The sequence below is a fragment of the Eriocheir sinensis genome, chromosome 37, assembly GCF_024679095.1.
Source record: "Eriocheir sinensis breed Jianghai 21 chromosome 37, ASM2467909v1, whole genome shotgun sequence".
NCBI classification, from domain to species: Eukaryota; Metazoa; Arthropoda; class Malacostraca; order Decapoda; family Varunidae; genus Eriocheir; species Eriocheir sinensis.
This window is the reverse complement of record NC_066545.1, coordinates 16,170,326-16,190,814: the sequence shown is the minus strand read 5'-3', so window position 1 is coordinate 16,190,814 and position 20,489 is coordinate 16,170,326. Positions and strand designations below refer to the sequence as shown.

The following is a 20,489-nucleotide window of genomic DNA, read 5'->3' as shown; positions in this document are numbered from 1 at the left end:
AACCAGGGTCACAATTAGCGATGCCCGATCCTCCCGCTCAGCCTCTTACATTTACCGATTTCCGACCCAAAAACTGCCTCCTCCACCCCAATAACTAGATTAATTTGAAATACATCGTTAAAATGGTTGGTGACTGATGTCTTTTGGTAATAGTTACGGGTCAGAAACTGGATTTCCGACCCAAAAACTGCCTCCTCCACCCCGATAACTAGATTAATTTGTATACATCGTTAAAATGGTTAGTGACTGATGACTTTTGGTAATAGTTACGGGTCAGAAACTGGATTTCCGACCCAAAAACTGCCTCCTCCACCCCGATAACTAGATTAATTTGTATACATCGTTTAAATGGTTAGTGACTCATGTCTTTTGGTAATAGTTACAGGTCAGAAACTGGATTTCCGACCCAAAAACTGCCTCCTCCACCCCGATAACTAGATTAATTTGAATACACCGTTAAAATGGTTAGTGACTGATGTCTTTTGGTAATACGCAATTCTCCCTCCTCCAGCCTCCCTCTCGCCCCTCCACACGTTACTTCACACCCTTAACTACCTTTATGTATACTGCAGCACATTTATAACTCACCTCAGGCACGGCACAGACGGAAAATATGAAGAAGCGGTGAGCAGCGTCCATATCCTCTGCGGCGGAGTCGAGGCTCAAGTGAAGCTCCGAGACAAGTGACTCACGAGTCCAACGTTGCCAGATTGTCGTACTCTGCCTCTTATGTTTGCCGATTTCCGACCCCAAAACTGCTTTCATCACCCAAATAACTGCCTTCATATATGGTTTTCATTTGAATGGTTAATTATTGGTGCTTCTTGGCAACAGTTATGGGCCAGAAACCGTTAAATACGCGGCTCTGAGTACAATAACCTGGCAACTGTGCGAAGTGACTCATGACAAGCGTTTCTGGATTACAGTACTCAGAACATCGTATTTTCCGGTTACTGACGCATAACTATTGCCAGAGACACCGGTAATTAAAGATCTTATCAATAACTATAAAGGAATTGTGTTATCGGTGTGAATGAGGCAGTTTGAGGTCAGAAATCGGTAAATAGGGTATGTTGAGTACAAGAATCTGGACACAGGCACAGATTGTCTCGTATTTATCTCAATATTTTACTTTCTAATTTATTTTCTAGAGGAAATATGTAAATAACCGAGGCCTACTGCGCCGCCAGGGACAGCAGGTTCAAGGAGGAGGCAGGGAGAGATCCAAAACGGGCGTGAAGCCACTCCCGGTTAAGTATAGGCCTATGTGGGTGACGAGATGTTGCAGGCCTATCAAAGACCCTCTCGTATCCTCACTTTCCATGTCCCTAACGTCACTGACACGCACGTAGACACCGTATTAACCTTAACATTAATGGTAAATTACAATAGTACAATGTATTACGTGCTTTTCTTTATTAGATATAAAATATAATGAATATACACAATGTACAAAATGGCTTCATCCTTAGAATGCATAAACTATATATATTATGTAAACTCGACACACACACACACACACACACACACACAAATACACACACACTCTTAAGCTCTCCTTCACTATTCCTGCATCACAGACAGACTCTCTTAGGCTCATTTTAATATATGTCAGTATGAATGAATTAAGTCACCCCACCTCTTCCAATCAAAATAAAATAATAATATAAGTACAGTCGTCACACACACACACACACACACAAACACACACACACTGCACCAATATCTAGGAACCTAATATTGCTTTTCATCCTCAAATACTGAAAATTATTGATATCAGATTGTCCTTATTGCAAAACGCGTAATTCACCACGGCTTCATCGCATGCTGGACTCGTGTTTGCCGGCCAGCAGCGTTGCGGTTAAGTTATTCTGCCGAGTCAAGGCGTGTGGTGTTTCTTTCACATGCAATAGTAATCAGCGTTGTTTATATATATCCTGACGAAGAGCGTAAAACAACGTACGTACCCTCCCTCTTTTCTACGGTAGCGGAAACAGCTCAAGGGAAAAAAATAATAAAATAGAAAAACAGAAAGCTTGCTATACTAAGGCTGTGGGGAATCATCAACATATATCCTGACGAAGCGCAGAAAATAACATGCTTCTCTTTTTTTTTTCAGTAACGGAAGCATCTCAACGGCAAAAAATAAATAGAACAGAATGAAAAAGGACAAAAAATCAAACAAAAGGCTCGCTATATTAAGGCTGTTGGGAATTACTAATATATATCCTGACAGAGAGCAGAAAATAACATGCTTCTCTTTTTTTTTTCAGTAACGGAAGCATCTCAACGGCAAAAAATAAATAGAACAGATTGAAAAAGGACAAAAAATCAAACAAAAGGCTCGCTATATTAAGGTTGTGGGGAATTACTAATATATATCCTGACAGAGAGCAGAAAATAACGTGCTTTTCTTTTCTTGTGCAGTAACGGAAGCATCTCAATGGCAAAAAATAAATAATATAGAACGAAGACAAAAAAAAGGCTCGCTGTACTAAGGCTCTGGAGAATTAACAATATATATTCATACGAGGAGCAGAAAATACGTGCTTCTCTTTCGTTTTGCAGTAACGGAAGCATCTCAAGGGCAAAAGATAAACAGAATAGTATAAAAAAGGACAAAAAATCAAACAAAAGGCTCGCTATACTAAGGCTGTGGAGAATTATCAATATATATCCTAAGGCAGCACAGAAAACAATGTACCTCTTTTTTTCTTTTATAGTAACAGAAACAACTAAAGGGCATATATAAAAAAAAGAAGAAAAACAAACAGCTTGCTATACTAAGGCAACTTCTACAAGCTCCTTTTCAAACAGGCGTTCTGAGGCGTTGATGTGTTTAAGAATGCGGGCTTCAGGAGAATGTTAGTGGTAGGAGTCTGCTGTCTTTGGTTCATTAAGTTTAGCAAGAGGAGAATGTTAAGCTGAGCAAGCGAAGAAACAAAAAAAACGCTAAACTAAGGCTCAGGATCCCTATTCCTAAACGTATCAGGCTATCTACGACTATTTTCCAAGGCTCAAGAAAGGATTAACCAGGTTTTCTTAGGTGTCCTCTCCTGATCATGGTACAGAAGTCATGGAAACCTATCACTGGCATCACAAAGCAGTCCATGAAAATCCCAACAACTTCCACAAGCGGCTTTTCAAATAGGCGTTCTGAGGCGTCGATGTGTTTAAGAATGCGGGCTTCAGGAGTATGTAAGTGGTAGGAGTCTGCTGTCTTTGGTTCATTGAGTTTAGCAAGAGGAGAATGTTAAGCCGAGCAAACTCCATAATACACAGTGAGAAATAAATTACTTCTATAAATGCAAGTGGGTTTAAAAAATAGGGCGAACAATGTTATGAAAAGTGCAAAAGATACAAAGTCATGAATTCTTGACAACAGACAACAATAATAATGATGATGATGATGATTATGAGAAAGAGGAAGAAGAGGAAAGAGACGAAAAGAAGACTGAAAAAAGGAAGGAAGACGAAGATGGAGATGAAGAAGAAAAAGGAAGAACAAGAAGAAAAGGAGAACAAGAAAATAAGTAGAGGAAATAGAAGGAAAAAAGAGAATCAAATAAAGAAGAAAAACAATGTCAAAATTATGCAAGAGGAAGCACTGCATATATATAAACAAAAAATAATAAAAAAAAAAAAACAGGCCAGTCACTCCTCACTTAACATCTCCTCTCAAAACTTCAATCTTCCTTCCGAACAAAATCTAAATAAAACTCCTTCGCATGCTTGAAAAACTCCTAAACGTAAGCGGCGACAACACAAACACACACATATGCACACACACACACAAACAAACACACGGATCACTAAATAAACAACAACGAAGTATTTTTTGGAATAACTCAACTATTTCGATCACTCTACCTTCCATTTTCTATTTAGTTAACTTTTTTGGCTTTGATCGGTTATACGTAAATCAATGTCTCCTTTTTTAATAATCCTGAATGTAATTATTTTCTATGCATTTTCTAATATTATGTTTCTATGTAGCTGTCGTTTCTTTTCTAGGGTATAACTGCTTTATTTATGTTTCTTTTTGTCTCGGTTAATATCATATGGTCTCCCCTAAAATCCCTTATCTTTGGGTATTCCATTTTCTATCTCCTCTTTGCTCTCCCTCAAACCCCATCTTCTCTTCCTATTGCTTTTCTACCTTGTATTTCCTCTCCCTAAAACCTCACCTTCTCTTCCTAATGCTTTTCTACCTTGTATTTCCTCTCCCTCAAACCTCACCTTCTCTTCCTATTTCTTTTCTACCTTGTATTTCCTCTCCCTAAAACCTCACCTTCTCTTCCTAATGCTTTTCTACCTTGTATTTCCTCTCCCTCAAACCTCACCTTCTCTTCCTATTGCCTTTCTACCTTGTATTTCCTCTCCCTAAAACCTCACCTTCTTTCTCTTCCTAATGCTTTTCTACCTTGTATTTCCTCTCCCTCAAACCTCACCTTCTCTTCCTATTGCCTTTCTACCTTGCATTTCCTCTCCCTATAACCTCACCTTCTTTTCCTATGACTTCACTCCGTCCCAGTCCACCATGTCTTTTTTTTCTTTCTGTGTTCTTTCATGTACCTTCCAGCTGCCTTCTCCTATCTACTGTATACCTTTCCCCTCCTTATCCCTTTCTTTCCTTCCCTTTCTTTCTCTTCCATGCTTCCTCTACTCTGTTTACTGTTGGTTTCTTTCCTTCTTTCTGTTCCATGTTCTTAATAGGCCCTCCCAATCTTCTCCTATCTACTCTATATCTTTTTCCTCCTTTTCTTTCCTTTCTTTATCTTCCATACCTCCTCCTTTTCCCTTCCCTATTCTTAAGAGACTCATCCAACCATTCCCCACCTTCTCTATCCCTTCTTTTGCACCCCTTCCATCCATACCTAATCATTCACACCTCCCTCTCCATGTTAGTTCACACCTCATTCTCCACATAAATTCCTCCATGCTAACCCTTCCAGACTTTTAACATGTAAATTCCCTGCCTCCCTGATCCTCCGCATTTAGTTTCTCCTTGCTAACCCTTCCAACCTTTTAACATGTACAATTCCCTGCCTTCCTGACCCTCCTTGCTCCCTAGTGCCTACTCTTAGCTTATATCCGCTTGGCACCCAGCTTCATGGGGCCAGCACGTGCCGCTCTCTTTGCCTCGATCTCCCTCTGTCGCTGCTGTCTCCTCTCCTCCCTCTGCTGCCTTGCCTCATCCCCCTTACCGCTGCTGCTGCTGGGACCTGTGGGGGAAGAGGGAGAGAGAGGGTCAGGGTAGGAAAGTTCAATGGTGTGTGTGTGTGTGTGTGTGTGTGTGTGTGTGTGTGTGTGTGTGTGTGTCTGTAAGGACATTAAAAAGTTGAGAGAAACAAGACCAAAAAAATAAGAAACTTGACTGAACGAAAAAATGAAGGAAAAAATAACAAAGGAAAGAAAACCGGCAGAAAGGAAAGAAGAGAAGGAGAAAAGGCAGAAAAATAAATGAAAGTACAAAAGAAGAAATAGAAAAAGAAAGTTGAAAGAAATGACAAAAAAAGAAAATTGACTGAACGAAGGAAAGAAGAGAAGGAGAAAAGGCAGAAAAATAAATGAAAATAAAAAAGAAGTAATAGAAGACGACCCCCGAACTGACCTTGGGCTAGCATGGCACCTTCCTGACCCCACTCGTCCCATCCTCCGAGGTTAGACGAGGGCTTGGCTGAGGGGGGAGCAGCAGCAGGGCCAAGACGAGAGGCGCCCACCTTGCTGCCGGAACTCTGTGGGCAAGGAAGTTGACGGACAATTAGTAAGTTTTTTTTTTTTTTTTTTTTTTTTTACATCAGAGTACACGGGTCAAGGGCAACAAAAAGGAGGTAAGTAATAAGGTTTAAGGAGTAATAATAGGTAATAAAAATAATAATAAGAGTAATAGTAATAGAGGAAGTGTTAGTCAATCATTATCATTATCATCATTATCTTGTCTCTCCTTCTCCCTGTACTTACCGGAGTGAGGGAGTTGAAGAAGCTGTTTGCATCATCCAGTGACAGCTGTTGGGGTTGTCTCGGAGGGTTGGAAGGTTTGACAGAGGTGGACGTGGAGAGGGACGAGAAGGCTGAATCCAGGCTCCCTAGTCCTCCTCCTCCACCTCCTCCTAGTTGATGCTGCTGGTGAAGAGAAGGAAAGGAGTTTTATCAGCCGTAAACTACATATCTATACCCATATACAAGGAGGAAAGGAGTTTTATCAGCTGTAAACTACATATCTGTACCCATATACAAGGAGGAAAGGAGTTTTATCAGCCGTAAACTACATATCTGTACCCATATACAAGAAGGAAGGAGTTTTATCAGCTGTAAACTACATATCTATACCCATATACAAGAAGGAAGGAGTTTTATCAGCTGTAAACTACATATCTATACCCATATACAAGAAGGAAGGAGTTTTATCAGCTGTAAACTACATATCTATACCCATATACAAGAAGGAAGGAGTTTTATCAGCTGTAAACTACATATCTATACCCATATACAAGAAGGAAGGAGTTTTATCAGCCGTAAACTATATATCTATACCCATATACAAGAAGGGAAGGAGTTTTATCAGCCGTAAACTACATCTATACCCATATACAAGACTTGGAAGTGTTGGAAATAGAGGAAGGATTAGCACTAGATCGAGCAAGATGGAGGAGGCTCATCACAAGTCCGCCCCCACGAATGGAAGATGGACTGCAAACAAAGAAGATATACGTTTCTTTTTTACAGTAATGGAAGCAGCTCAACGGCATAAAAGAGTACAATAAAAGAGCCATCCCACAGTTTGGTCCTCCCTTCTCCTATGCACTTCCCATGTACTGCAAAAAAAAATAAAAAAATAAAAAAATAAAAAATAAATCCTCCCTTCTCCTAGGTATCCATCTTTCCTGTGTTCTGGGATAATGGGTTCTTTATTTTTTTGCTTGTTTATTTATTGTCCTTCAGCCGTTTTCTATGCCGTAAAAAAAATTGTCGCCATTTCTCCCGTCACACTCACCTGGTTGCTTGTGGTGCTGCCGAAGCCACCGCCAAGGCCAATCCAGTCCTCAGCGTCCTCCCAGCCCCCCCCGCCAGCCTCCCCCCCTACTGCTAGGTCTCCCCCACTGCCCTCGGTCTCCTCACACTCCTCCTGAAATAAAAGAAGGTTATTTGAGCGACACAGTTCTTGTTTTCTTTCTTTTATTTGGCTTTTCAACGTTATTCATATTTCTTTTTCCTTTTATTTTGCTTTGTTATTGGTTCATGCTTATTGTTTCTTGTCTCCCCCGTTTCTTGTCTTTTTCTTGGGGGTGTGGGTGTATTTAGTGTTTAACTAGTTTTAATATGTGGGAAATTCACTATGCTCATAAGGTCCTATCTCTGGGTCTTCTAGGGTCTAAATATCTATGCAAATCTAGTAATATCTATGTAAATCAATTGGTTAAACTTAACACACACACACACACACACACTCACAGCTACCACTCACACCTCAACAAAACAACAACAAACATCAACATCAACTCACCAGGGAGCCCCATTCTGTTGTGTCCCAGCTGTCCTCAACCTCCTCTTCCTCCTCCTCAGCCGCCCCCCTCCCCGCCAGGTCTGGGGAGGGGGTGGGGGCCATACTGGAGGTGACGGTGGAGGGGGTGTGGCTGCCGGAGGAGGGGGTCGGGGAGGAGGGAGGGTTCTGGGGAGGGAGATGAGAGGTTAAGTGTTGACAAGATTATAAAAGCTTCACTATACTTTAATCTTTTCTTTTTAACTTTTTATGGTAGAGGAAGCAGCTCAAGGGGAAAAGAAATAATAATGAGAAAAAGAATGCTTTGGTTTTGTTAGGTTATGTTAGGTTAAGTTTAGGGTATCTTCAAACACATGATAGCCAGCACCTTATGGTATAAATCAACAAAGAATGACCTCACTTTGTTGTATAGAAAGTCTCATTAGCAAGGAAGCATATATGAATTTTCTGAGTCAAGACCTATAGTGTTTGTTTTGGTTTTGATAGGTTATGTTAGGTTAAGTTTAGGGTATCTTCAAACACATGATAGCCAGCACCTTATGGTATAAATCAACCAAGAATGACCTCACTTTGTTGTATAGAAAGTCTCATTAGCAAGGAAGCATATATGAATTTTCTGAGTCAAGACCTATAGTAACTGTTTTGGTTTTGATAGGTTCAGTTAGGTTAAGTTTAGGGTATCTTCAGCACCTTATGGTATAAATCAACCAAGAATGACCTCACTTTGTTGTATAGAAAGTCTCATTAGCAAGGAAGCATATATGAATTTTCTGAGTCAAGACCTATAGTAACTGTTTTGGTTTTGATAGGTTATGTTAGGTTAAGTTTAGGGTATCTTCAAACACATGATAGCCAGCACCTCATGGTATAAATCAACCAAGAATGACCTCACTTTGTTGTATAGAAAGTCTCATTAGCAAGGAAGCATATATGAATTTTCTGAGTCAAGACCTATAGTAACTGTTTTGGTTTTGATAGGTTATGTTAGGTTAAGTTTAGGGTATCTTCAAACACATGATAGCCAGCACCTTATGGTATAAATCAACAAAGAATGACCTCACTTTGTTGTATAGAAAGTCTCATTGTTAAGGAAGTGTGTATGAATTTTCTGAGTCAAGACCTATTGTGTTTGTTTTGTTTGATAGGTTATTCCTTACCAATGAGACTTTCTATACAACAAAGTGAGGTCATTCTTTGTTCATTTATACCATAAGGTGCTGGCTACCAAGTGTTTGAAGATACCCTAAACTTAATGTAATGTAAATTAACTTATAGCAAGTATCTTCCCTCTGTACCTTATTGGAGCCCGTTGGTGTGGGCGTGGAGGGAGCCGAGGGGTTGCCGGAGGTGGTGGGGCCGCCCTTGTAGAACTTTGAAGTTATAGCACCCACTGCCCAGCCCGCCCAGGAGGATGGTTGACTGCTGGAGCTGGCCTGCCGCACCTCAGCCTCTGGGGGGGGTAAGGAGGATGAGGATGAGGAGGAGGATGGGAGGAGGAGAAGGAGGAAAAGAAAAATACTGACCCTGTACACATACTATCAATGCATATCACCTATCCCTTCTCATCCACCCTGTATCATCCCTCACACATCCAGCGTCTCCTCACCCATCTGTTCCTTGAGTGACGGATCTTCGGACACCTTCTCCACCTTGCTGAGGAACCCCTTGAGCACCTTGAAGACAGCATCCCGCACATTCTTCTCGGGGTCAAGCGTCAGCACACACAGACTGGGCAGGATCCTGGAGGGGAAGGGAGAGTAGGCTTGAGTGAATGAGAAGGAAAGTGAAGAGGAGGCAAGGAGGACAAAGAAAGGAAGGTGACATGGAGGCAAGGAGCAGGAATTATTAAAAAGGAGTACATTTGAGAAAAAGCAATGAGAGGAGGGGAAAGGATTACGGTATGTTGTTCAGGATCTAAGGGGGAAGGGAGTGAGAGTGGCCTTGAGTGAATGAGAAGGAGTGACAAGGAGGACTAAGGAAGGAAGGGGACATGGACGCATTATTAAAAGTGATAGATTTGAGGAACAGCAATGAGAGAAGAGAAAAGGATTATGTTGTTCAGGATACTAGAGAAGAAGGGAGTGAGAGAAGTCTTGAGTGAATGAGAAGGAATGGGAGGCAATGAGGGCTGAGAAGGACTATAAAAGGGAGAGATTTAAGAACCAGCTACGAGAAACAAAGCGAAAATGATTATGCTGTTAGGATACTAAAAGGAAAGGGAATGAGAATGGCAATGAAGAAAGGAAGGAAAGGGAGGCAGGGAGAGCTGAGAAGTATTTTAAAAGGGATAGATTTAAGGACCAGCTACAAAGAGAAGACAATTTCTACTGTGATAAACCACCCCACTCACTTATTAGCCACATCCTGGAGGGCGTAAAACTGCTGTGTGGCGGCCAGGGCGAGCACACCGGCTATCCGCGCAGGAGGGAAGGGGTCGCGGGTGGCTCTGAGGAAGGCGGACACTAGGCACTTCTGTCGGACATCGGGGTGGAGGTAGCTGGCCACCTTTCCCAGGCAGACCGTGGTGTTGGTGCGGATTCCACCCTGTGAGGAAGAGGCGGGAAGGGCAGTGTAAGGGGTGGGTGTAGGCTGTGTTGGTGCATGTACGGTAATCACTCAGTTTACAAGGAAAACATTTAGGGTCATATCATAAGACATTTCGCCGCCCAAGAACACCTATTTGACAAGGCTTTTGCGGGAGTTGTGGGCATTTCCAGAAGTAGTTTTATGACCCTGATGGTAGTATGACTCTTCCTCTGTACCATGAACCTGAAGAAACACTCATTAGAACCCGACTGACCCGCTCTTTGACCTATAGAAACAGCTGATGTGAGAAGCGAAAATGTCTTAAAATACCGACCTTATTATTTTCAGTGTTACCATTACCGCTGTCACACTCACCTGCTCGTCCTTGGCCTGCAGCCGAGCGAAGTGTTTGAGCACCTCCACGTTAAGGTTCTGGTAGTTGAGCTTCGGCCCGAAAAAACGGATGGACTGAAACACACACAGTAAGTAAATCAGTGAACGTCCTTATATTTGGATAATAATAATTCCAATACTAGTGAAGAAAAACACCAGGGTAGCAAAAAGGAACTACGAGATTAAAGTAGCAAATGAGGCAAAAAGTAATCCTAAGGGCTTCTTTCACATGTATAGAACAAAAACAAGGGAGACAATTGGAGCGCTGAAAACAAACACAGGCGAGCTAGTGGAAAATTACGAAAATATGAGCACATTGTTGAACGACTATTTCCTTTCAGTATTCACACAAGAGGATCGAACGACTATCCACTTACAACCTAACCCACTCTATGCACCCTCTTCTCTACCACACTCTGTCATAGCTTAGCCTTTGCCTAGACCTCTCGACAAGTAACTCCATGCCCCCTAGACTCTACCACACCACAGCGCAGGAATCACCAAGACCTCCTCACTTCTACCCACCCTACCCTACTACCCACCGAACCCCCTCATATGCACCCTAAACCCTACCTCTTATAGCAAAACCTTCAAGACCTCCCTTCTCATACCTTCACCGTGTTTTCCCTGATGGTGGGGTTGGTGTCGAGGAACCCTGAGGCGAGGTGAGGGAAGACCTGAGAATTGAGGGTGGCGGGGTCAATGTGCGGTGCCAGATCTCCGGCTTGTTGGAGAAGGCGCAGTCGGGTGGCTCTGTCGCTGGAGGAGAACAGCCGCACCACACACGGGACGATCTGCTGCTGGTACTCAGCCTCCCCCAGCAGCTGCCCGATCTGAGGGAGGGGAAGAAGGAGTGAGTATGTCTGTGGCTGTTGAAGGGAGTGAGTTTTCTTGTTAAGGGAGAAGGGATGTTACATTAGGAAGGGAAGGGAAGGGAAGGGAAGGGAAGGCAAGGTTTCAAAGGGAAGGAAAGGGAAGGGAAGGCAAGGTTTCAAAGGGAAGGAAAGGGAAGGGAGTGAGTTTTCTTGTTAAGGGAGAAGGGATGTTACATTAGGAAGGGAAGGAAATGGAAGGGAAGGAAAAGGAAGGCAAGGGAAGTGAAGCAAAAGGAAGGGAAAGTAAAGGGAAGGGAAGGGAAAGGAAAGATAGAGGGAAACTGAGGATGATAATGCTAAGGGAGAGGTCAGTTGTGATATGCGATGAAAAAGGTTTAGGGAAAGGAAAACTCATATTGTGGAATTAATATAAGTGGAAAGAGATAGAGAGGAAGAAACAGTGCTCTCTCTCTCTCTCTCTCTCTCTCTCTCTCTCTCTCTCTCTCTCTCTCTCTCTCTCTCTCTCTCTCTCTCTCTCTCTCTCTCTCACCCAACCCCAGCCTCTGTAAGCACCTTGAATAGAGGGGCGAGCACAGCGGAGCCAGCGTTGGAGAACTCGTGAGCAGAAAGCAGAGCCGGCAAGACCTTGTTCACAGCCACACACTGCGGGATGCTGTCCAGACGCCCCGCCAGCTGTGAGAAGAACCTGGAATAAAAGAAATAATAATGAGAATAAGAATAAGAATAATGATAAGAACAAAAACAAGAACAAGGAGGAGAATGAAGAGGAGTTAGAGAAGGAGGAAGAGGAGGAAGGAAAGATGGACAGAAGTGAACTAGAACGAGAACGAAAAGAGGAGAAGTAAAAGAAAAAAAGAGAACAGGAAAAGCACATGGAAGAAGAAGAAGAAGAAGAAAAAGAAGAAGAGCAACTGTGACAAATGAACCAACAAGGCCACACAACATAACTGTGCTCAACAAGTGTAGTGCTGAGGCCATTTATACTTTTCATCAGCCTTTTCACTCTTGCTCGACTGATCTCAAAATGTGGGAGAAAATTTCAACCTTATTATCTGCAGAGGTATTAACGGTGAGGGAATTTAAGAGTGTGTGTGTGTGTGTGTGTGTGTGTGTGTGTGTAGAATCCCCTCACCTGTGTCTCTCATTGGAATCCTTTATCTGTATCTCATCCAGGAAGGTGAGTGTCTCCACCAGGTCATTGTGGAAGAACTGCCCGGGCTGGCGTAGGGTGGACAGCACCTCCCGCGGGTTGGGGCGTGAGCCGGGAGAGGCGCCCACCAACCGGGTGTATGTGGGCACCAGGGATTTGGGGATCTGTGGATGGGAAAAGAAGAGAAAAGAAGTTAACCCCATGGCTGCAGATTTCCTACAAGAAGACATCACCAAGCTACAGGAATGGAGCAAAAAGTGGCTGCTACAATTCAATGAAGAAAAATGTACAGTCCTGCACCTTGGGAGGGGATATCCAGCATACCAATACCACAAGGGAAACACTCCACTATCCATGGCAAAGGCAGAGAAAGACCTGGGACTATGTATATGTTACCAGGCTACCGGTGAAAGCCAAATCCATGCCAATCGCAGTGGACAGGTTAACCTTTTGAAGTGTTCCTGAAATACTAATGGCAAGACTGAGACAGTATGCACCAAAGATAGCCAAAAGAGTCCCACTAACCTTTGCAGTGTTCCTGAGTGAGGCGGACTGGTCGAGGGGGCCGCTGAAGGTCTCCCACACCAGGCAGCCCAGCCCCCACATGTCTGCTGCCCTGTACCAGCGAGGAGATGCTTAGATAAGGCTGCTCTTGCTGTTAGTTGGACATAGGGTCACTTTTACTGTCAAATACAGAAAGTTTGTAAGCTCCCCAACCAAACAAAAAATACAACGAAAATTCCTTGTATAGTGTTTGGCGTTGCTATAAAAAGGAGGAAATTTTACGAAACTATACAGGAAAGTTCATTAGTACCTGGTATTGAGTAGAAATAACGGACCATTGTGAAGACAGTTTGGTTGGGGCGCTTACAATGACTGTGTTGGACTGTCGAACTGGCCCATAATGTGGACTGTGGAATGGCCTGGACAAGACCTTCCAGTCCAAATCCATATAAGGGTATAGCATAGTTTGACCAATTGAGACACAGAGACATGACCCCACACGCATAGGTCATTTCCTGTATAGGGCAGTTAGATAGACAGCTAGGTACACTCACACACACACACACACACACACATATGAATAAAAAAATAGTAAATCAAAGCTCACCATTTTGACATGTTGTGCTGTTTGCTGGGGTCATAGCGTTCTGGGGGGTTATACACATCGAGGGCGGGGAGTGGCTTGGAGGGGAAGGCGACATGGTCCGTGCTACAGCAGTACTCCACGCCCCCCAGCTTCCACTCCCCCCCTGCTGTCACGAACACACTGCCGGCACACACGTTGTGGTGCGTCAGCCCGCCCTCATTGTTCAGGAAGCTGAGCCCCTTCTGTAGGGGTAGGGAAGAGGGTTACAAGATGACTGGATACACCTTACTCTCGTCTACACCACAATTTTTTTTTTTTTTTTTTTTTTTTACAGCAAAGGAGACGGCTCAAGGGCAACAAAAACAGTGCAGAGAAAGAAAAAAAAGCGCACTACTCACCGCTCCCATAATAGACAAAAGTAAAGAGTGCCCAAAAGAGAAGGTAAAGAGGCTCCAGCCAAGACAGCCACACGCACACACAGGGACATACATACCGTGACCTGCAGCAGCCCCCAGGCAATGGCCGAGGATCGCTGGGCAGGGCTGAGAGCACTTTCACTGAGCCAGGTGAGCAAGGGACTGACGGGCTCGGTGACCAGCTGCACCTGCTTGTCGCTCTGAAGGAAGAAAAGGAAGTAGACAGTGTTACCATCCTTCACCTGCATCTCAACACTCAATGCTCTTCTTAAGGGGCTCTTACACTGGGCAAATTTTCCGTGAATCTTAAGTCAAACCACGATTTCCGCTAGCGTGGTTCTCATATTTCCGTGGTTTTCTGGCGTGTCCACGATCTTCCAAAGCTACAGTAGATTTCACCAAAGGACGACGGTATTACTCACCATCATTATCACCAGCAATAACAAAAAAACAAATGAGAACCACGCTAGCGGAAATCGTGGTTTGACTGAAGATTCACGGAAAATTTGCCCAGTGTAATAGCCCCTTTAAACCCCAAGAAAATATTTAATCTGCATACGTACTTGGTGTTCAGCTCCATCTAATTGTCACTCTCTCGGGGACAAGAGTTGATATTCTTAGATTATTTTAAACTCCAGATTTCCTATGTTAATAATGAGTGACTCTTTATATTCAGTTGGGAAATAACAAACTGAATAAATTAAAAAGATCTCCTACTTTTATGGCTTGTCTATCAGAGAGTTTTAAACATAATATAGCACAGAATACAGAGCGGATCCCCTTCACATTCAATCACTACTCAGGTCATTGAAGAACATCACTTTATTTTCACAACTGCTGTCATTCAATTTTTCTACCTTCTGAGAGGAGGTGCGAAGGTGATGAGGCCACTGTTCTGCCTACCACTGAGTATAAGGACAGAGTATAAGGTGTAGAAGGACTAAGTATGAGGAGTATTTTTTTACAGCAAAGGAAGCAGTTCAAGGGCAGAAAAAAAATCATGACAAGAACTGAGTAAATGGTATAAGGTCCAAGTATGAGGAGTATAAGGAATGAGTATAAGGAGTAGAATGACCAAGTATAAGTATTTTTTTACAACAAAGGAAGCAGTTCAAGGGCAGAAAAAAATCATGAAAAGAACTGAGTATAAGGAGAATCAGGGCTGAGTATAAGGACCGGGTTGCTTGAGGGTGTGCAGCTGTTCCCTCACCTCCAGGCTGTCAATGTAGGTGAGGACGCAGGGGTGGCGCAGCGTCTTGAGCCTCTTGACGGCTGCCTTGGCTGCCTCAACATGTGCTGGGTTCGCCTCCTTCCCACTGCCACACACGAAGATGCTCACCTCCTCACCATTTTGCTGTAAAGGGATAGTGACTTATGAAACTGTAATCACGTCCCCTTCTACAGCCTCCCTAAGCTAATGAAGAAGGAGAGAAAATTGCAAAGTCTGTCTCATCCATATCTACCTTCTTCTTTCCCTTCTACAGCCTCTCTAAGCTGATGAGGAAGGAGAGAAAATTACAAAGTGTCTCATCCATATCTACCTTCTTCGTCCCCTTCTACAGCCTCTCTAAGCTAATGAGGAAGGAGAGAAAATTGCAAAGTCTGTCTCATCCATATCTACCTTCTTCATCCCCTTCTACAGCCTAAGCTAATGAGGAAGGAGAGAAAATTACGAAGTCCATCCCATCCATATCTACCTTCTTCGTCCCCTTCTACAGCTTCTCTAAGCTGATGAGGAAGGAGAGAAAATTGCAAAGTCCGTCTCATCCATATCTACCTTCTTCGTCCCCTTCTACAGCCTAAGCTAATCAGGAAGGAGAGAAAATTGCAAAGTCCGTCTCATCTATATCTACCTTCTTCGTCCCCTTCTACAGCCTAAGCTAATCAGGAAGGAGAGAAAATTGCAAAGTCTGTCTCATCCATATCTACCTTCTTCTTCCCCTTCTACAGCCTCTCTAACCTGATGAAAAGGGAAAGAAAATTACAAAGTCTGTCCCATCCATATCTACCTTCTTCGTCCCCTTCTACAGCCTCTCTAAGCTAATGAGGAAGGAGAGAAAATTAAAAAGTCCGTCCCATCTATATCTACCTTCTTCGTCCCCTTCTACAGCCTCTCTAAGCTAATGAGGAAGGAGATAAAATTACAAAGTCCATCCCATTCATATCTACCTTCTTCGTCCCCTTCTACAGCCTCTCTAAGCTAATGAGGAAGGAGAGAAAATTGCAAAGTCTGTCTCATCCATATCTACCTTCTTCGTCCCCTTCTACAGCCTCTCTAAGCTAATGAGGAAGGAGAGAAAATTAAAAAGTTCGTCCCATCCATATCTACCTTCTTCTTCCCCTTCTACAGCCTCTCTAACCTGATGAAAAGGGAAAGAAAATTACAAAGTCTGTCCCATCCATATCTACCTTCTTCGTCCCCTTCTACAGCCTCTCTAAGCTAATGAGGAAGGAGAGAAAATTGCAAAGTCCGTCCCATCCATATCTACCTTCTTCTTCCCCTTCTACAGCCTCTCTAAGCTAATGAGGAAGGAGAGAAAATTACAAAGTCTGTCTCATCCATATCTACCTTCTTCGTCCCCTTCTACAGCCTCTCTAAGCTAATGAGGAAGGAGAGAAAATTGCAAAGTCTGTCTCATCCATATCTACCTTCTTCTTCGCCTTCTACAGCCTCTCTAAGCTAATGAGGAAGGAGAGAAAATTGCAAAGTCCGTCCCATCCATATCTACCTTCTTCGTCCCCTTCTACAGCCTAAGCTAATGAGGAAGGAGAGAAAATTGCAAAGTCTGTCTCATCCATATCTACCTTCTTCGTCCCCTTCTACAGCCTAAGCTAATGAGGAAGGAGAGAAAATTACAAAGTGTCTCATCCATATCTACCTTCTTCGTCCCCTTCTACAGCCTCTCTAAGCTAATGAGGAAGGAGAGAAAATTGCAAAGTCTGTCTCATCCATATCTACCTTCTTCGTCCCCTTCTACAGCCTCTCTAAGCTGATGAGGAAGGAGAGAAAATTGCAAAGTCTGTCTCATCCATATCTACCTTCTTCGTCCCCTTCTACAGCCTAAGCTAATGAGGAAGGAGAGAAAATTACGAAGTCCATCCCATCCATATCTACCTTCTTCGTCCCCTTCTACAGCCTCTCTAAGCTAATGAGGAAGGAGAGAAAATTAAAAAGTCCGTCCCATCCATATCTACCTTCTTCTTCCCCTTCTACAGCCTCTCTAAGCTAATGAGGAAGGAGAGAAAATTGCAAAGTCCGTCTCATCCATATCTACCTTCTTCGTCCCCTTCTACAGCCTCTCTAAGCTAATGAGGAAGGAGAGAAAATTGCAAAGTCTGTCTCATCCATATCTACCTTCTTCTTCCCCTTCTACAGCCTCTCTAAGCTAATGAGGAAGGAGAGAAAATTAAAAAGTCCGTCCCATCCATATCTACCTTCTTCGTCCCCTTCTACAGCCTAAGCTAATGAGGAAGGAGAGAAAATTAAAAAGTCCATCCCATCCATATCTACCTTCTTCGTCCCCTTCTACAGCCTCTCTAAGCTAATGAGGAAGGAGAGAAAATTGCAAAGTCCGTCTCATCCATATCTACCTTCTTCGTCCCCTTCTACAGCCTCTCTAAGCTAATGAGAAAGGAGAGAAAATTGCAAAGTCTGTCTCATCCATATCTACCTTCTTCGTCCCCTTCTACAGCTTAAGCTAATGAGGAAGGAGAGAAAATTACAAAGTCTGTCTCATCCATATCTACCTTCTTCGTCCCCTTCTACACCCTCTCTAAGCTGATGAGGAAGGAGAGAAAATTGCAAAGTCTGTCTCATCCATATCTACCTTCTTCCCCTTCTACAGCCTAAGCTAATGAGGAAGGAGAGAAAATTGCAAAGTCTGTCTCATCCATATCTACCTTCTTCCCCTTCTACAGCCTAAGCTAATGAGGAAGGAGAGAAAATTGCAAAGTCTGTCTCATCCATATCTACCTTCTTCGTCCCCTTCTACAGCCTCTCTAAGCTAATGAGGAAGGAGAGAAAATTGCAAAGTCTGTCTCATCCATATCTACCTTCTTCGTCCCCTTCTACAGCCTCTCTAAGCTAATGAGGAAGGAGAGAAAATTAGAAAGTCCGTCCCATCCATATCTACCTTCTTCGTCCCCTTCTACAGCCTCTCTAAGCTGATGAGGAAGGAGAGAAAATTGCAAAGTCTGTCTCATCCATATCTACCTTCTTCGTCCCCTTCTACAGCCTCTCTAACCTGATGAAAAGGGAAAGAAAATTACAAAGTCTGTCCCATCCATATCTACCTTCTTCGTCCCCTTCTACAGCCTCTCTAACCTAATGAAAAAGGAAGGAAAATGACATAAACTCAGGCCCCTTCATATCTACCTTCTTCTTCCCCTTCTGCAGTCTCCATATACTCCTGCCGTCCTCAGGCCCCAGTGGCTCCCCCAGCTCGTAGGGAAAGCTGCTGCTGGGGTCCCGCGAGAAGATGGACCACATTTTAACCCCGTGGCGGCCGCAGGACACGGGTAGGACACGGATAGGACACGGGGGGGGGCGGCAGGACACGAGCGGTTTGACACGAAGACGTTGCGTGCGTGTCAACAGCTGAGCGGGTTTGGTCCTGAGCTTGAGCTTGGTGTTACAGGTGACTCGCTGGTGATGTGTCTTTGTATCGGCGCCTTCTGTCACAGCCACATAGTTATAAAAAACAAACCAAGACCTAAAAGACGGAAGAGGTCGGGAGAAGGAAAAGAGATAGAAGAAAGAAATGGTATAGGAGACAGGGAAGGAGGGAGAGAGAAAGGGTACGGGAGAAAAGAAAGAAGGAAAAGGCTAAAGGAAAGAAATGGCATGGAAGAGAGAGAATGAGGGAGGGAGAAAGAGAGGGAAAACAGGTAAATCTATGGAAACTGTGGTCTCAACGCATCACAGTGAGGAAAGAGTGTGAATTATAAGAAGAGAGGACCGAGAGGAGGATTTACATAGATTTACACAGAAAAACAGACCGCACAGACCCCATGGTCTAGACTATATTATGGTGGTCTGTCTATTAAACCTAAGTGATTCTACATTAATCAGATGGCTCCAAAACGTTCATTTCAACTCTAGTTAATATTAAGTTGAAGGAAGTGACGGCCGAGCTTGTTTTTAAAGGAGTCAATTAATCGTGTCACACTGGACCACTGACGGTGGGAGCTTATTCCATTCTCGCACTACAACGTTGATGAAGAAAAAATTGGTGCAGTCATTGATCATAAACAATGTTGATCTGTCTACATTCGTGAAACCATTAAGTATTTTAAAACATTCGATCAGTTTTCCTCTGAGGCGACGTTTCTCAAGAGAGAACATGTTAAGGGTGGAAAGCCTTTCTTCGTAAGATTTGTTGCGCAAGGAAGGGATCATTTTTGTTGCCCGACGTTGAACACCTTCTAATTTAGCAATGTCCTTTGCATGGTGAGGAGACCAAAACTGTACCGCATATTCCAAGTGGGGTCTGACTAAACTATTGTAGAGTGGAAGTATTACATCTTTATTCTTGAATAAAAAGTTTCTTTTAATGAAGCCCAACATTATGTTCGCTTTATTTGCTGCATCGATGCATTGCTGTGAGAATTTGAGGTTTGACGCGATTTTGACACCCAAGTCCTTAACGCATTGAACGCTTTTGAGTTTAACGCGCGCATTTCGTAATCGAGCTTCTTATTCCTTGTTCCAACTTGAAGGACCTAGCTGGCACTTGTCTACGCTAAAGGGCGCCTCCCAACTATCCGACCAAGCTAAGAAGCGATAGAAAGCGTTACGTACAGGTCAAAAGAAAAAGAAGAAGAAGAAGAAGAAGAAAGTGGAGTGAAAAGAAAAGTGTTATAATGGAAACTACAACAAAAGGACATAGAAATTAAAGCAAAGTCAAGGGAAGAACATGATCGACCATGGGAAGGCACAATATACTGCTACAAAAGGCATCGACATGCCTCTCAAAGTCACTATTCAGTGTCAGAGCAAGACAGGGACCACAATTAAGCGACTTTTGTAGATTCGAGTCCATATATCCGCCTGCTCAGATATATCGACAACGCCATTACCTGTTGAGCAAGTCCATAACACCGTGTGATAAATTCGATCATGAAAACATTTTTGGATGAGAGCTGGAGACGATTCGAAGTCAAAGGATACAAAGGAAGGAGAACATCTACTAAAGAAGAACAAGAAGAGGAAAAAAAAAGGAAATGATTAAGAAAACAACAATAACCAAGACACAGGAAAAAGGGAGAGGGGAGGGAGGGAGGAAGGGAGGCTGCAAGAGAAACTAATTAAGGGAAATAAAGGAAAATTAATTATCATAGTTAAGACTTGACGGAGCAAAGAGAAGTAGGTAGGCTACACAGACGAGAAGGAGAGAGGCGCATGAGAGAGGGAGAGAGGAGGGAGGCTGCAGGAGGAGGGGTGTAATAACTGGTTGTGATAATGAGGAAGAGAGCTGTGAGGAAGGGAGGGAAGAAGGGAAAGGGAGAGGGCCGGAGAGGATATTATGGAAAGGAGAGAGGGCAAGGAAGGGAGAGAGGGAGGTAGAGAGCAATG

The 20,489-nt window shown here is 43.3% G+C and overlaps 1 protein-coding gene across 50 annotated transcripts; it reads right to left on the bottom strand.

Annotated features, from left to right (window-relative positions):
* Window positions 1-1,401: 1,401 nt before the first annotated feature.
* On the bottom strand, window positions 1,402-18,589 carry LOC127008405 (N-terminal kinase-like protein). Of its 50 annotated transcripts, none has more exons than XM_050880499.1 (20): window positions 18,291-18,562; window positions 15,126-15,269; window positions 13,993-14,115; window positions 13,521-13,741; window positions 12,935-13,025; window positions 12,392-12,573; window positions 11,812-11,944; window positions 11,035-11,256; window positions 10,406-10,498; window positions 9,855-10,048; window positions 9,111-9,244; window positions 8,800-8,954; window positions 7,508-7,672; window positions 6,998-7,129; window positions 5,965-6,126; window positions 5,615-5,738; window positions 4,424-5,225; window positions 4,316-4,367; window positions 4,212-4,263; window positions 1,402-4,159 (listed from the first exon to the last, which is right to left on the bottom strand). In XM_050880499.1, exons 1-17 carry the CDS (start codon window positions 18,402-18,404, stop codon window positions 5,089-5,091), a joined length of 2,526 nt encoding a protein of 841 aa, XP_050736456.1. In that variant the 5' UTR covers window positions 18,405-18,562; the 3' UTR covers window positions 1,402-4,159; window positions 4,212-4,263; window positions 4,316-4,367; window positions 4,424-5,088. The 50 variants fall into 50 exon arrangements, with proteins under 50 accessions (XP_050736456.1, XP_050736453.1, XP_050736460.1 ...); XM_050880496.1 differs by having other exon boundaries at window positions 1,402-4,187; window positions 4,240-4,263; XM_050880503.1 differs by having other exon boundaries at window positions 1,402-4,135; window positions 4,240-4,263.
* Between the last annotated feature and the right edge of the window lie 1,900 nt (window positions 18,590-20,489).